The 16772-nt window shown below is 40.2% G+C and overlaps 1 protein-coding gene across 2 annotated transcripts in view; it reads left to right on the top strand.

The window, feature by feature from the left end:
* Fs (Follistatin) overlaps positions 1-16253 on the top strand; it is a 161818-nt gene extending 145565 nt beyond the window's left edge. For both annotated transcript variants that reach the window (XM_067775773.1, XM_067775772.1), the window contains exons 7-8: positions 15929-16053; positions 16122-16253. In XM_067775773.1, the coding sequence (XP_067631874.1) occupies positions 15929-16053; positions 16122-16253 (257 nt within the window). The remainder of the gene's footprint in view (positions 1-15928; positions 16054-16121) is intronic.
* Positions 16254-16772: the final 519 nt, after the last annotated feature.

Below are 16772 nucleotides of genomic sequence, written 5' to 3'. Positions count from 1 at the left end.
TTTCTGTGAAAAAAAAGTTGTACATTCTTAATCCCTGGAAAATTCTCTATTAGAAACATGTATTAGATTTAGCGAACGCTTTCATGATTTTTTTGATTTTTGCCATGCTTTAACGGCAGAGGCGCCAATGTGCGTCATGGCAAATGCGCAACATCAAAAACTGTACTTTATTTTTTTTTTCAATTTTAAACAGCAAATTAACAACTGACAAAACAAAACAAAATATGCAACGAAAAAAAATTTGTTCATTTGCTATAGCAACGTTTCCAACAAAACGGTGACCTCCTTTATAAAGTAGCTGAAAAATACATATCTGTACATAGTGTGTATGTGAATATAAGTAAATGGGAGTAAATTTCCAGAAGGGAACTTATGCTAGCTTTTCTTTCGTTCTTCTTCTTTTCACTGACAAATTTTCAATGGCTGAAATAAACTCGAAATCACTGCCGAGGGGCGACTCCACTTAGACAATGTTTTCTTATTGAGAAAACTTGTTTCTTTCTAAATTTTTGAAGTTGCTGTGCCCAGGGCTTTAACCCAGGATTTTTTGAGAAGTTGGAGCACGCTACGATATACAGTATAGGTGAAATCGAAATTTGAAAACTGAATCTCACATGTGACACTATTTTCAAACACAATTTTTTTTGGAATAAACATACTTAAGTTTTGTTTATTATTCTAACAAACCTTGACACATCTACAATCAAATGTAGCATTTCTTTGTTTTTTTTTTATATTGTTACGAATATTAGCAAAACTAAGGGGTGCTTCTATCTCTAAGCCGACGTGAATTCACATCAATAATTCAGTCATTATGTATCTACATAAACGAAACAATAATTGCGTCTACACATATGTACCATGTACGTATACGAGCAGCGGAGAGTCAATGCACAAACACATACATATATCTGAGATACTCCTGAAAGTATGCAATGAGAGAAACTATAAAATCGTGCAATTGTAGTTACAGCTGAGAAGTTTGAGAGCTGATGGACTAGAAGATTCTGGAAATGGAAGCGCCTAGAAGATGCAACGTTGAAATCAGAGAGTATAAGATGGAAGCACAAGAGGAGCGCTTGTCATTGCAGGTGGCACAAATGTCTTCGCAGTTAGAAGCACAGAATACAAAAATTGTACAGCTCGAGGACAAAATGGATGCCGAGATAGAAGCTTTGAGAGGTCGTATACAGGAGTTGCAAAGAAATCGCCCAACTGTTTCAGCAAGCAATCCGAAGGTAAAGACACCATCCTTTGACGGTTCTGTTCCTTTCCAGGTCTTTAAGCTACAGTTTGAGAAGACCGCAGCAGTGAACAACTGGAACAGCTGTCGAAATCTTACAGACTATTCCAGAGTACGAGCGGAACAGTTATGACGCATTGATGGCTGCTGTAGAACGGCGATACGGAAGCGAACAGAGGAAACAGATATTTTAAATAGAATTGCAAAACCGTTACCAAAAAGCTAATGTGACTTCGCAAGAGTTTGCTTCGGATGTTGAACGGTTGGCTCATTTGGCAAATGCGGACGTACCCGTGGAATACACTGAAAGGGTAAAAATTCAGAGCTTCATAAATGGCATACGAGATATGGAAACGACGCGGGCTACATATGCAAATCCAAAACTAACATTTGCTGAAACGGTATCCCACGCACTGACTCAGGAAACAGCGTCACTTTTGAGTAAGCCCGCATACAAAGCTCATCGCGTGGAAGTGGAAAGGCCAGACTGGGTAGACACAATTTTGGAAGCATTAAAAGGAACGCAGCAGAAAAACGATGGTGCCGTCAAATGCTTTAAGTGTGGGAAGCCAGGGCACATTGCACGTTATTGCAGTACCAATCCTAACAATTCCAGCAATGTGGGTGGCCGTAAACGCAGAGCTGAAGGAGACGAGCAAATCTCCAAATCCACTCAATCGTTAAACTAAATCGAGTCAGCCGCAAGGGGCGACAGCTGGCTCCCTCAATTGAATGCCCCATAATCTCTATCTCGCAAATTGGAAGAAGGTCAAGCAATCTTACTGTCGGAGGACATGTGGATGGAAAGGAGCGTTTACTGACTGTAGATACGGGTGCATCCCATTCCATCATTCTATCAGATTTAGTCAACAAGAAGATAAGAACATTGCTTGGAGCAAGATTACGTACAGCCACGGGAGAGGACACCCAGGTAATTGGAGAAGTAGAATGAGAAGTAGCAATTTGGAACGTCACGGAACTACACAATTTTATAGTGGCAGGTATTGTTGATGAAATCATAATTGGAGTGGACTTCTTAATCAACCAAGGCATCAAGATCGATATGCAAAGCAAGACGATGCGATATAAGAACATGGATGTGCCACTTAATTTTGGCTACGAGAGAGGCTACAGCAGTAAACGAGTGCTGGTGGAAGAGAGTCGGCAAATACCACCAAAATTAGAAGCAGTCATCCGGGCAAAGGTTGATGGAGATTGTGGGACAAACAAATTGTGGGTTGTCGAAGCAGCAAACAAATCAGCACTGAACATACTTGTAGGAAAAACCGTGGCTATGACAAAACAAGATGGTCCGGTAAGAGTACTCAATGAGTTCAAGTCACCATTCAATTTGACCAAAGGAGCTATTTTGGGAAGATGCCAAGAGGCTGAAGTAGTTATTAACTATGAACAGCTCCAGGAACACGTATCATCTAGTAATATTGATCTTTCAAATGACATCACGGCATGGACGCAGGGGCTAGAGGAAGCCTATCAGAGTAAGGCAAAACAACTGCTCCTAAAGTACGCGAACATATTTGACCAGGATGGTTCCAAACCAGGTCGCACCAATGTTGTGAAACATTAAATTGACACGGGAGGTGCGAGGCCGATCCGCCAAGCTCCACGTAGTGTTACACTGGCGAAGCGGGAAGTTGTGAGTCAAATCATACAAGAAATGAGCGACAGCGGCGTCATCGAACCATCACCTAGTCCATGGAGCTCACCGGTAGTACTTGTAAAGAAGAAGGATGGAAAAATGAGGTTTTGCGTGGACTACCGGAAGTTGAATGACGTTACGAAAAAGGATAGCTACCCATTGCCAAGAATTGACGACACTCTGGACTCGCTATCTGGTACGAAATGGTTTTCCACAGTGGACTTGAAAAGCGGCTATTGGCAAGTTGAGGTGAAGGAGGAAGATACAGAGAAAACAGCCTTCAGTGTCTGTGATGGTCTGTGGCAATTTACAGTGATGCCTTTTGGGCTTTGTAATGCATCATCTACTTTTGAGAGACTCATGGACCAGGTACTGAAAGGACTACATTGGAAAACATGCTTGGTGTACCTGGACGACATCATCCTATTGGGCAAGAACTTTGATGAACATCTTAAGAACTTGGAGGAAGTTTTCCAGAGAATAGCTGGCGCTGGTCTGAAGTTAAGTCCCAAAAAATGTGCGCTGTTTAAAAAGGAAGTCAATTATTTGGGTTACAAGGTAACGACAGAGGGCTTCTGCACTGCGAACGAAAAAATAGAGGCTGTAAAGGATTGGCCAAGACCACAGAACCTACATGAATTGAGAAGGTTTCTTGGGCTGTGCACAAATTACCGCCGATTTGTACCAAATTTTTCCAGCGTAGCCCATAGCCTCCATGAGCTTACAAGAAAAAACAAAGCTTTTGAATGGAAGAAGGAGCAAGAAGTGGCTTTCCAAACATTGAAGGAGCGTTTGTGCACTGCCCCAATGTTAGCATATCCGATTCCAGGAGCAACATTTATTCTAGATACAGATGCGATTGGATATGATATAAGAGGCGTTTTATCACAACTGGTCGATGGACAGGAGAAGGTAGTGGCATATTACAGCCGTTCGATTGGAAAACCAGAGAGGAACTACTATGTTACGCGGAAAGAGCTGTTGGCATTGGTAGAGTGCATTAAACATTTTCACAAATACCTCTACGGCCAGCGATTCCGTGTCAGGACAGATCACGCAGCGCTGAAATGGCTTCTGCAGTTCCGTAATCCGGAAGGACAATTGGCACCGTGGATCGAGCGACTACAAAGCTATGACTTTTCCATCGAGCATCGAAAAGGTAGTATCCATGGAAATGCCGATGTAATGTCACGAAGACCATGTAGTTTGGAATGCAAGCACTGTTCAAAGGCCGAGGCTAAAGAAGACATTATAGATGTCCGGCTAATGACTATAACATGTACGGATGAATGGGACAAGGAACAACTAAGAAAGTGTCAGCAAGAAGATACAGATCTGTCACATGTTATGCAAGGGCTCGAACGAAACGAAAGACCAAGCAGAGAGGAGATGTCAGCAGAGAGTCCCATTGCGAAGTCATATTGGGCACAGTGGAACAGTTTAGAATTGATAGTTGTTCCCAGAAAGAGGATTCCTGACGTGCTCAGCGAGCTGCACAATGGTCCAAGTGGAGGTCATCTTGGAATCAGGAAGACACTCGAGAAAATTAAGCAGAGATTCTATTGGGTTGGTTGCCGTCAGTCGGTCACCGAGTGGATTACCAACTGCGAGGTATGCAACAGAGCGAAAGGGCCCAAAACCCGAAGTCATGGCCAGATGAAGCAGTATATTTCAGGTGCACCATTTGAAAGGATCGCCATGGATGTCGCAGGTCCGTTTCCTACTAGCAACCGCGGAAACAAATACGTACTGGTGGTTATGGATTATTTCAGTAAATGGCCAGAGGTTTACCCTATCCCAAACCAAGAAGCAGAAACAGTAGCAGAAGTGGTTAAAAACGAATGGGTTGCAAGGTATGGTGTACCAATGGAGCTACATTCTGACCAATGCAGGAATTTTGAATCAGCTGTGTTCCAAGAAATGTGCAAGAAGTTGGGCATTCGAAAAACACGGACAACTGCATTGCATCCTCAGTCGGATGGTATCGTGGAACGTTTCAATAGAACATTGGAGGAGCATTTAAGGAAAGTAGTAGACAAGTACCATAAGGACTGGGATACACACATATCATTATTCTTGATGGCCTACCGATCGGCAGTACATGACACAACGGGCCAAACTCCCGCAAAGGTAATTTTTGGCAATGACCTTCGACTGCCAGCTGATTTGAAGTATGGGATAGATGCCGATGCGCAGAGGAATGTCAAGAAATCAACTGGTGTCTTGGAAGAAGAGCTGAGAGAGATACACGATCTGGTAAGGCAACGAGCAAAGATTATGAGTCACAAGATGAAAGCGAGGTACGATAAAGCAATTAATTCGGAAGGGTTTTAGGAAGGAGATTTGGTGCTGCTATACAACCCACAACGAAAAAAAGGTTTGTCCACGAAATTGCAGTGTAACTGGGAAGGCCCATACAAAGTTGTAAAACGGATCAACGATGTAGTGTACCGCATACAAACCATTACCAAACCAAAATGAAAGTAGTTCATTTGGAGAGGCTAGCAGCGTTTAGATCGAGAGATTTGTCTGATCGGGACGATCAGACTTAGGTGGAGGGCAGTATTACGAATATTAGCAAAACTAAGGGGTGCTGCTATCTCTAAGCCGATGCTAAGCAGTGACATGAATTCACATCAATAATTCAATCATTATGTATCTACATGAACGAAACAATAATTGCGTCTACACATATGTACCATGTACGTATACGAGCAGCGGAGAGTCAATGCACAAACATATGCATATATCTGAGATACTCCTGAAAGCATGCAATGAGAGAAGCTATAAAATCGTGCAATTGTAGTTACAGCTGAGAAGTTTGAGAGCTGATGGACTAGAAGATTCTGGAAACGGAAGCGCGCAGAAGATGCAACGTTGAAATCAGAGAGTATAAAAGGCAGCAATTGTAGAGGCGCTGGAATTCAGTTTGAGTTGAGCTATCAAGCATTATTGATTAAGCACGCAATCTGGCGGGCAATAGTAGAGTTTGATTTGAGCTATCAATCAGTGTGGTCATTAAGCAAGCTATTCGTTGTACAGTTTGAGTGTTATTGTGAAGTACTTTAATAAAGGCCATTTTGCATTATTACATATTGGAGTTATTTATTCAACAGTTTAGTGATTCGAACTTAGCAGAAGGGCAAATAAGAGGATTTGCAAGCAAATTCGTTACAATATTAATAGTTTCGCTGAAATTCCACCTGACTGACTGGTGTCCTGTACAAACGAATGCTTTATTGCAATTTTCGCACGCATATACAAATATTTCAAGAGCAGGTTTCTATTTTTATTTACACATGTACCTTACAATCCTAATGCACTAAAAACTTTGTCTGAAAATGTTACAGTTTGTCCCATACCAACCATGGAATGCTGCAGTAACAATTATTGTGAAGAGCGGGGGGAACATTATCAGCATCGCTGGGTGCAAATGGAGTACACTTTGTTGATCTTAAACATGTAGACCATTGGCTGTTGGTAAAGTATCGATGTAAAGCATCGTTACCTAACTCAGTACTTCGTAAAAATGATAGAGTATCGTTCTATCACTATATATGTATGTATTCGCAGAGTTGAATTGTGTTATTAATTTGAAATGTACACAATAACTCTATTTTTAATGAATAAATACAAAACAAACAATGGCAATGCCAAACACCTTGAAGGTCTTGGGCTGAATTCACGCGCAAAGCAACGTCAACAACTTAGAAAAAAGTTGTTTTATTTAAAAAAAAAAACAGGTTCCTATAAGCGTGATCACCCCTCGACAGCGGTTTTGCAAACATTTCGAGTGCATTTAACATCCACCCAATTTGTAGGAGAAACTAAAAGTAAATTTTTTTTTTGGCACATATTTTGCTTACGTGTGGCGAAAAAAAAACTGGCTTAGAAGTACAATGACAATGTCTATAGTACGAACATTCCATGGAAAATCGTTAATTTTTGCCGATTTTCGAACTGCTCTCCTTATTAATGTTCAATGCTAATATATTTTAAATATATCACACCTCAACGTACCCAAGAAGAAGAAAATTAGTTTCAGCTTGAGAGAAAACAAGTAAAAAAGAATGGTATAGAAAACTTTTATTGAAAAGTCGAATAATTCCCAAAAATTTCTAGGCAACTATTTTTTTTATTGCTTCATATTAGGGGAGTTCAAGATTTTGTGTAAATGGTCTATCATCATTGTATTCGCATACCGGTGTAGTAGTTTTACACAAAACGCCAAAAAATTCTACGGCTATGCATTTGCTACGTCATGACAAATGCTCAACATCAAAAACTGTAGTTTATTTTTTTAATTTTAAACAGCAAATTAACAACTGACAAAACAAAACAAAATATGCAAACAAAAAATTTTAAATGAAAAAAATTTGTTTATTTGCTATAGCAACGTTTCCAACAAAACGGTGACCTCCTTTATTAATTAGCTGACAAATACAAAATGTTCATATCTGTACATTGTGTGTATGTGAATATGATTAAACTGGAGTACTTTTTCTTTTCTTAGGCCTAGCTTTTCTTTTATTCTTCTTCTTTCCACTCACAAATTTTCAATGGCTGAAATAAACTCGAAATCACTGCCTAGCGGCGACTCCACTTAGAAAATCTTTTCTTATTGAGAAAATTTGCTTCTTTCTAAATTTTTGAAGTTGCTGTGCCCAGGGCTTTAACCCAGGATTCTTTGAGGAGGTGGAGCACGCTACGATATATAGTATAGGGGAAATCGAAATTTGAAAACTGAATCTCACATAGGGCATTATTTTTAAACAAATATTTTTCCGAATAAACATACTTAAGATTTGTTTATTATTTTAACAAACCTTGACACATCTACAACTAAATGTAGTATTTCTTTTTTTTTTTATATTAATAGTTTCGCTGAAGTTTCACCTGACTGACTGGTGTCCTGTACAAAGGGATGCTTTTTGCAATTTTCGCACACGTATACAAATATTTCAGGAGCAGGTTTATATTTTCATTTACACATGTACAATACAATCCTAATGCACTAAAAACTTTGTCTGAAAATGTTACAGTTTGTCCCATACCAACCGTGGAATGCTCCAGTAGCAATTATTGTGAAGAGTGTGTGGAACATTACCAGCATGGCTGGGTGCTTCAACGCTGCCTCCGTTTAAGAAGGTCTAGACGACTTCCCTCTAAAATCTGGGCACTCTCTGATCATTCGTTACCAGAGCGCCCTTTTCCTTATGGCAGAAATTTGACTCGGGTTTGAAACCTTCCGTCTTTCGTAGAATTTTCGGTAATCTCTTAAATTTGTCCTATACTCTTTGTTAATTGAACTTACAAAGTTTGGCCTCACACCTAAAGGCATTTACATGCGTCACACTTTTATTGCAAACAATCAAAAATATTTATTTTCTCGCAATCATATAAATTTATTTGTACATGATAGAAGACAAAATATCGCTGAGTGGAATATTACCATATCTTAACAGCTGTTTGGAAAACGCCCAATCTTAAATATTTCGAGATTCGGCGTTCAGTCGAGTTAGGGTGATATTCCACTCAACAGTCAATTTGTAACATTATTCAATTATTTCACATCTTGGATGATATATATTGATAAACTTGGTAATGCGTAACATCTGTAAATATACTCGGAATGCTGGGGTCAGGACCGCCACCATGTACCACCGCACAAAGTTGTCCGTTTACAAGGCCCCCTGCTCCAGAATCTCCAGGATTCGGATGATTTCCACTACATCCAGCACACGCGATTGTGTCTGCTAAATATTCCTGTTTTGTTGCATAAAGTTCCTTGCAGCGCTTTTTGTCCATCATAGGCATTTCACTGGTTTTGAGAAGATTATCAGGTGTGGTACTATTTGCAGCTATCGAACCCCATCCACTAATTTTCAGAACTGAGCTCGATAACAATCTTCGCTGACAAAGAGTTATTAATTTTATTTTAGCAGTCTCAAAAAACGGTTCAACCACTTTAACAACAGCTATGTCCATATTTGCGCTATTATAATCATAGTTATGTTTATCATAATGTATTCGTGCCACATCGCGTTGTTGCCCTATTCGTTTACCAAAGGCACGTCTATCGGTTACACCTGCTAGAATGGCGAACTTATGCTGCTTTCGATCTGCTACGCAATGCGCTGCTGTTACCACCGAAATCATACTGACTAAGGAACCCACGCAAGTATACTTCTTTTTATAAAAAATTGCTACCGTGTGTGGGGTCCTCTCTATTGCTATTTCTTTGCCATTTGTAATGCGAAATTGAGCATTCGTAGATGTCCAATGACAACTTAGAATGATAAACATGATCACGAAATTAATGCTTGAAGTCATTTTTGTTCAAACCTTTTGCACTACTTTTTAAGTATAAACTACTAAGTGATAAATTTTGTGGGTGCTATTTATACCTAATTGAGTCGTGTGAACAAAAACAATTTAAGTTAAAGCTATACAAAGAAAATATTTTTTTTTTTTAAATAGTTGATCAAACAGATTTAGCTTTTTTTATATAACAAAATTCAAGGTATTTCAGCGAAATGAAATGAGCTCTCAGTCTTGACAAAATATTTTGCTATTTCCAAAGAAAATTTCCTTGTAATTGTTTGTTTATATATGTATATTTATATTCGCAGAGTTGAATAGTGTTATTAATTAGAAATGTGTACAGTAACTTTATTTTTAATGAATAAATACAAACAATGGGTACACTTAATTAGTTTTATCAGTTTCGAAACTGCTGTTCAATTATATACTGCCACAAAACCATAGTTCGGAGCAGTGCACTAAACTTTGACTCACAAGACTGCTCGAATTTAAATGGGCAAACATATCAAAAATGAGACGTTAATTTGTTATGAATTGAAACTTTTCTTCATCTTTCACATATTCGTAAATCTAGCCTATACCCGCGGCCCAGTTCACGGGAAAAAAATACCGAATAAAATTAATTCGATATACCAAAATATGATGTTGAAAACAGTACCGAGACTGTCCAGAAAACAATTTTTAAATAGTCCCAACAAATCGCGAAATATTCGCAGTCGGGGCAATAAGCACACAGTGATAAACAGAAGAAAGGATATACTGGATTTCTTAAAAAGGCATTGTCCGATAACTACTCACCTGAAAACTTATTTTTTGAAATGATATTGAAATAGTTCCGAAAACAACGAACAGATCTGGCTTTAGTTAAACAAATATTCGGTAGCAGTCCTTCCGATATGATTCCCAACACATTTTAGTGTAAGACTTTTTCCACCACTTTTTAAGTATAACTTAGACCGAATTAATTTTGTGGGCGCTATTTGTACAATATTAGGTTGTGTGAATAAAAAATAACCCCCTGAGCGGGTTGTGCGCTGGGCTTGGGATCCGCCACGCAAAACCATACTCCAATGAAATATAACAACAAGCCTCGGATAAATACACTCTCTACTGATGACGACCATGGCAAACGTTTGAAGGACAATGAATTGAGGGCATGCACCTGGAACGTCCGCTCCCTGAATGGGATTGGTGCAGATGCCCGGCTGGTTGATGTCCTCGTCAAAGCAAAATCTGTCATCACCGCCATCCAAGAAATGCGTTGGACGAAGCAAGGAAGAAAGAAGATCAAAAATGTTGACATATATTGGAGTGGCCATGCGAATAAGCGCAGTTTCGGCGTCGGATTCGTGGTGGGAGAGAGACTTTGTCGCCAAGTGCTGGTGTTCACGCCTGTGGACGAGCGTCTCGCCGCTATCCGAATAAAAGCAAAATTTTTTAATATATCATTCATATGCGCCCATGCGCGGACAGAGGAGAAAGACGATGAGGTGAAAGACACTTTTTATGAACAATTAGAACGCACATACGAGCGCTGCCCCCGTCATGATATAAAAGTCGTGCTTGGCGACTTTAACGCCAGGGTGGGCAAAGAAGGTGTTTTTGGCCCTACAGTTGGAAAGTTCAGCCTACACAATGAAACTTCTCCTAACGGACTGAGGCTGATTGACTTTGCCGGTTCTCGAAACATGGTCATATCCAGCACGAGGTTCATGCGTAAAAAGATACATCAAGCTACATGGCTGTCTCCTGATCGAAATACTCGCAATCAGATCGATCACGTTGTGATAGACGGACGGCATGCCTCCAGTGTTTTAGATGTGCGCACGATCCGAGGACCTAACATCGACTCGGACCATTATCTCGTTACAGCCAAAATACGCACCCGCCTCAACGCGGCTAAAACCAAGGAACAAAAAACACAAGGAAAGCTAGACGTCGAAAAGCTTCAATCACAACAGACTGCCAATGATTTCGCAACCCGACTCTCACACCTGCTCTCTGAGAGCACAACTCATCCTGAAGGAATACAGGAGCAGTGGGAGCATATCTCCAAAGCATTTCGTACTGCTGCCGAGGAAAAAATTGGTTACCGGCGGCCACGAAAAAACAACTGGTATGATGAAGAATGCCGCGTTGCAACTGAAAGAAAAGACGCTGCCTACAGGGCTACGTTAAAAGCGAGCGCGACAAGAGGAGTGTGTGAACGCTATCGTGAGTTGAAAAGGGAAGCGAGACGCCTTTTCAGGAAGAAAAAAGCAGAAGCAGAAAGGCGTGAGTGCGAGGAGCTTGAGCTGCTAGCCACCAGGAATAACGCCCGAAAATTCTACCCAAAAATACGGCGACAGACGGAAAGTTTTAAGACCGGGGCAAACTCCTGTAGGAACGAAAACGGCGACCTTGTAACTGATGTCCAGAGAGTGCTTAGATTATGGAGGCAATACTTCTCTGCTCTCCTAAATGGAGGCAGCAATTCACCGCGCAGAGATGAAGAACCCGATCCCGCAATCGATAATGATGGAGTATATGTCCCCCCGCCCGATTATGACGATGTTAGAATAGCAATAACCAGATTGAAAAACAAGAAGGTCGTGGGCGCTGATGGATTGCCTGCGGAGCTATTCAAGTTCGGCGGCGAGGAGTTGGTAAGGCGCATGCAGCAGCTTCTTAGTAAAATATGGGCGGACGAAAGCATGCCCGACGGTTGGAATCTAAGTGTTCTTTGCCCAGTCCACAAGAAGGGAGATACTGCAAAATGCACCAACTATCGTGGAATCAGCCTTCTTAATATCGCATATAAGGTCCTTTCAAGTGTATTGTGCGAAAGATTGAAGCCCACCGTGAACCGGCTGATTGGACCTTATCAGTGCGGCTTCAGACCTGGTAAATCTACCATCGACCAGATTTTCACAATGCGCCAAATCTTGGAAAAGACCCGTGAAAAGAGAATCGACACACATCACCTCTTCGTCGACTTTAAAGCCGCCTTCGACAGCACGAAAAGAAGCTGCCAATATGCCGCTATGTCTGAATTTGGTTTCCCCGCAAAACTTATACGGCTGTGCAAAATGACGTTGAGCAACACCATCAGCTCAGTCAGAATAGGGAAGGCGCTCTCCGTGCCGTTCGAAACTAAACGAGGTTTCAGACAGGGTGACCCCCTATCGTGCGATTTCTTTAATTTGATGCTGGAGAAAATTATACTAGCTGCAGAACTTAACCGCACTGGAACAATATACTATAAAAGCGTGCAATTACTGGCATATGCTGATGACATTGATATCATCGGCCTAAACACCCGCGCTGTTAGTTCTGCTTACTCCAAACTGGAAAAAGAAGCGGTAAAGATGGGTTTGATGGTGAATGAGGACAAAACGAAGTACCTGCTGTCATCGAGCAAAGAGTCAGCGCATATGCGCCTTGGCAACCACGCTACTGTTGGCAGCCATAATTTCGAAATAGTAAAAGACTTCGTTTATTTGGGAACCAGCATCAACACTAGCAACAACATCAGCACTGAAATCCAGCGAAGTATCAATCTTGCCAATAAATGCTACTTCCGACTAGGTAGGCAATTGAAAAGTAAAGTCCTCTCTCGGCGAATGAAAATCATACTCTACAAGTCACTTATCGTACCCGTCCTGCTATATGGGGCAGAAGCATGGATCATGACAACAGCAGATGAAGCGGCTTTGGGAGTGTTCGAGAGAAAAGTTCTTCGAAAGATTTATGGACCTCTACGCGTTGGCGATGGCGAGTACCGAAGAAGATTTAATGATGAGCTGTACGAGCTATACGCAGACATCAACATAGTCCAGCGAATTAAAACGCAGCGGCTGCGCTGGCTAGGCCATATTATGCGAATGAAAGATGATGCTCCGGCCAAGAAAGTGTTTCTATCGGAACCCGCCTATGGAAGCAGAGGTAGAGGGCGCCCCCCACTCCGTTGGAAGGACCAGGTGGAAAACGATTTAAACTCCCTTGGTGTGACCAATTGGCGCCGGTTGGCGGAGCGAAGGAGCGACTGACGCGCCTTGTTGGACGGCCATAACCGTTTATACGGTTAAGCGCCAATTAAGTAGGAATAAAAAATAAGCAACAACAACAACAAAATAAGCAAAAGAAGATTTGTTTTTTTCCGTATATTATAAATGAAAACATACAAGGCGCCGATGACCTTCGAAGAGATTTAATGCCGAGATTTTCTTCCAATTTGCGTCGTGCTCCTTTCAGTTTTTCCTACAAATTGGCGGGACGGGACATATATGTTCTAAGCCGACTCTAAATGGCATCTGCAAGGCAGATGAGTTTTTACTTGGAAGCAGAAATACACTCGCAGTGTTTGCCAAATCACTGCCGACGAGCAACCTCGCTAAGAAAAACTGTTTGCTTATTGGAAGAATTTGTTTCTAGATTTTTGATGTTGCTTTGCCCGGGGTTTGAACCCATAATCTTAGGTGTAGGCAGAGCACGCTACCACCAAACCACGGCGGTCCATTATAGCTTGTTTAAATTTTTGAGTGAAAGTGTCTGCTTAAATGTTCATCCTCTTATTGGTAGCAAATACAAAAGGCTTATTAAGTTTTTTAAAATGACATTTATATAGAAATTTCCCATTACAGGAGCATAGGCATTTCCACTCCAATGTCGAGTATCACTCGACACTTAGCTACGTGAGAATGGGCTGATGAAATTGTTAAGTTTCTTGCCCAACTGAAGGATGGAGGGCTCTTCTCTACAGCTGTGGTAGTGCAATATAGCAGCAGGCATAAGACAGCTAGCTAACATAACCTTACCTAATTCAAGGTCCTGTAGCCTCTTTTGTGCCATCGAAAAAACACAGTAAAATCTTTGTTCAACTCAATGAAACTTTATAAGTCGGTAATTATGTATCCAACGGTGGACCAGATAGTTACACAGGCATAAGGACGAATTACGCAGTCTATCCCTCTCTACTGCGGTGAATCAGGAAACTAGCTCTTCTTACGATTCGGAGGGACCTACAGTTTTACGCCGAATCCTAACAGCATCTGCAGCTGATTTTTGGCAGAGCTTTATATGACTGAAATACACTTGGGCGATATTACAAACTACTGGAACATTACTTCCAAACAACGGAGCCTCAGTAGCAATGGTCGAGAGTTTTAAGTTGATTTCAATACTGCAGTACCTAAATTAGAGAGAACCGATTAATATATTCAAATTGGTGGTGTTATATGCAAAATCAAAGCTTGCAAGTCTATTGGTTCATTCGATACTTCTTTGCTGATTATAAACCATCTGTAACGTGCTTAAATAGCTGAACCCGGAATTCAAGTAGAGTCATATCGACTGATATAACCCGTTTCTCGAGTAATACAGTCACAGGAGGCGGCTCTGCTCGCTTGCTACATGGCATCTATCCATCTAAAACTTGAATGAATAATGAACCCTCGCAGATATTTTCCGGATTTTTAATTTCCTCTTAAAATTCGGAGGGATTCGGCGTGAATTCTAACGGCAGCTGCAGATAAATTTTGGCATAGCTTTACATGACTGAAATACACTCGGACGATACTCCAAACCATAGGAACATTACTCCCATACCACGGAGCCGCAGTAGCATTGGTCGAAAAGTTTTAGTTTAATTCAATGCTGCAGTAAATTAGAGAGAACCGATCAAGAGATTCAAATTGTTGGTATTACTGCACTGCATCTCTTTATCATCTATGTATTTATTAAAAGTCCTTCTCACATTGGCATAATAACAGTTACAACAATATTTTTTCTTGGTGCCTGCTCTTCACTTCTTGAAATATGATCGTGCCTCTATCGGTGGCCTGAATAAGGGATATGAGGCTAGAGTTTCGTACCTACGTCTATGGCGCTATACTACGTGCTTTGAATTACCCAACAATTGCGATTGTTACCTTTAAAGGTATTCTATTTTTCTCTCGCGATTTTCAAGCATTATTTGATTTGAGATATTTTTAAACAAATTCGAAGATAGAGCAGTCGATTTATCCCTTAAATTTTTAAATTTATAATTGTTTTTGTTTTTATCGGCCTATTGATAAATGATTTTTAAATTTATGAAAACATAACTATCATATATATACTACATATTAGGGCTGGTTAAATTGTATGGGGAAAAAACTCTTCAGGTGCACATCCAGTTTCTGAATCTATGGGTCATTCTGAGTAATATTGCCCATGAAGAAATGAATTTCGAGCCTCCCTAATTTTGTTAGAAAATTGTATATCAAAATTTTCTCACTTGATTAGGGAGGCTCGAAATTCGTTTCAGACCTATGGTCCCATGGGCAATATTACTCAGTATGACCCATAGATTCAGAAACTGGATGTGCACCTGAGGTTTTTTTCCCCATACAATTTGACCCGCCCTAATGTATAGGCTTGTGTCTAAGAATACTTGATATTTAGGTTTCTGTTAGTTTTTCTAAAGGTTGCTCATTTATTTATGCTCTTCCAGTTTCTGAATCTTTGGGTTATACTGAGTAATATTGCCCATGGGACCATAGGTCTGAAACGAATTTCAGTCTCCCTCACTTGATTAGGGAGACTCGAAATTTATTTCAGAATTATGACCCATATATTCAGAAACTGGATGTGCCTTTTCAACAATAAATTTGACCCGCTCTAATACATATACACATGTATGTATATATTTTTTTTATTTAAATTTTTCTTATTTATTCTAGACGATCGTCCCTTTTGCAGCGAAATAAATTGTGGCCACAAACACACCTGCCTCGTGGATTTACTAACTCATGAGCCACGTTGTGTGTCCTGTAGTTATAAATGCGCGAGGAAACGCCGTCCAACGGTAAGTCAAATCTAAGTCAATGAATAACATGCAGCAGAGTTTCAAATAAAAAGCTTTCCATTTTTTAGTCCTTACGCTTTGAGGAGGGAAAAATATGTGGCGTTAATAATCGCACGTACAATTCATGGTGCGAGCTAAGGCGAGATTCTTGCAACACTGGTTTTCTCATTGATATTAAAATGGCCGGTGAATGTCATTAAATGAAGGTGACAAAGGAAGAGCAATAGGCACACACCCACTCCTATACACAGAGCCAACCCTTGTAGTCTTCCACTTTGAAAGTTCTTCAAATAAAATTTGGAGAAAAAAAAATTATTGAAATGAGGAATATTGATTTAGTAAATAATATTTATTTTTATTATTTTTAAGATCCATTTACATTCGACTTTAGCGAAAAACGATTATTGTCAAACTGGTAGACAGCGCAAGCAAAAGTGTAAGTTTTAGAGTTTTCATGCACCACCCTGTGGACATATTCAGCCTTTTAACTCTTTGAACTTTTTATTGACTGATAACTTTAACGTGTATGCCAAAACCACACAAAAGTCGAATGCAAATAGCCCCTATTTGTATATAATTTTTTATCGTGCTTCCCATCAAAAGTAAACAAAAAAATGTCCAACGTTTTTTCATTAGGCTGTCAGTTTGTTTTAACATTTAAGTCATTCGATGCCTATAAATATCCTAACTTCGTCTCTGATAAAATGTCAAAGTTATTT

This window comes from Eurosta solidaginis, chromosome 3 (genome assembly GCF_040869045.1).
Source record: "Eurosta solidaginis isolate ZX-2024a chromosome 3, ASM4086904v1, whole genome shotgun sequence".
Lineage (NCBI taxonomy): Eukaryota > Metazoa > Arthropoda > Insecta > Diptera > Tephritidae > Eurosta > Eurosta solidaginis.
This window is presented reverse-complemented; position numbering and strand designations above follow the sequence as displayed.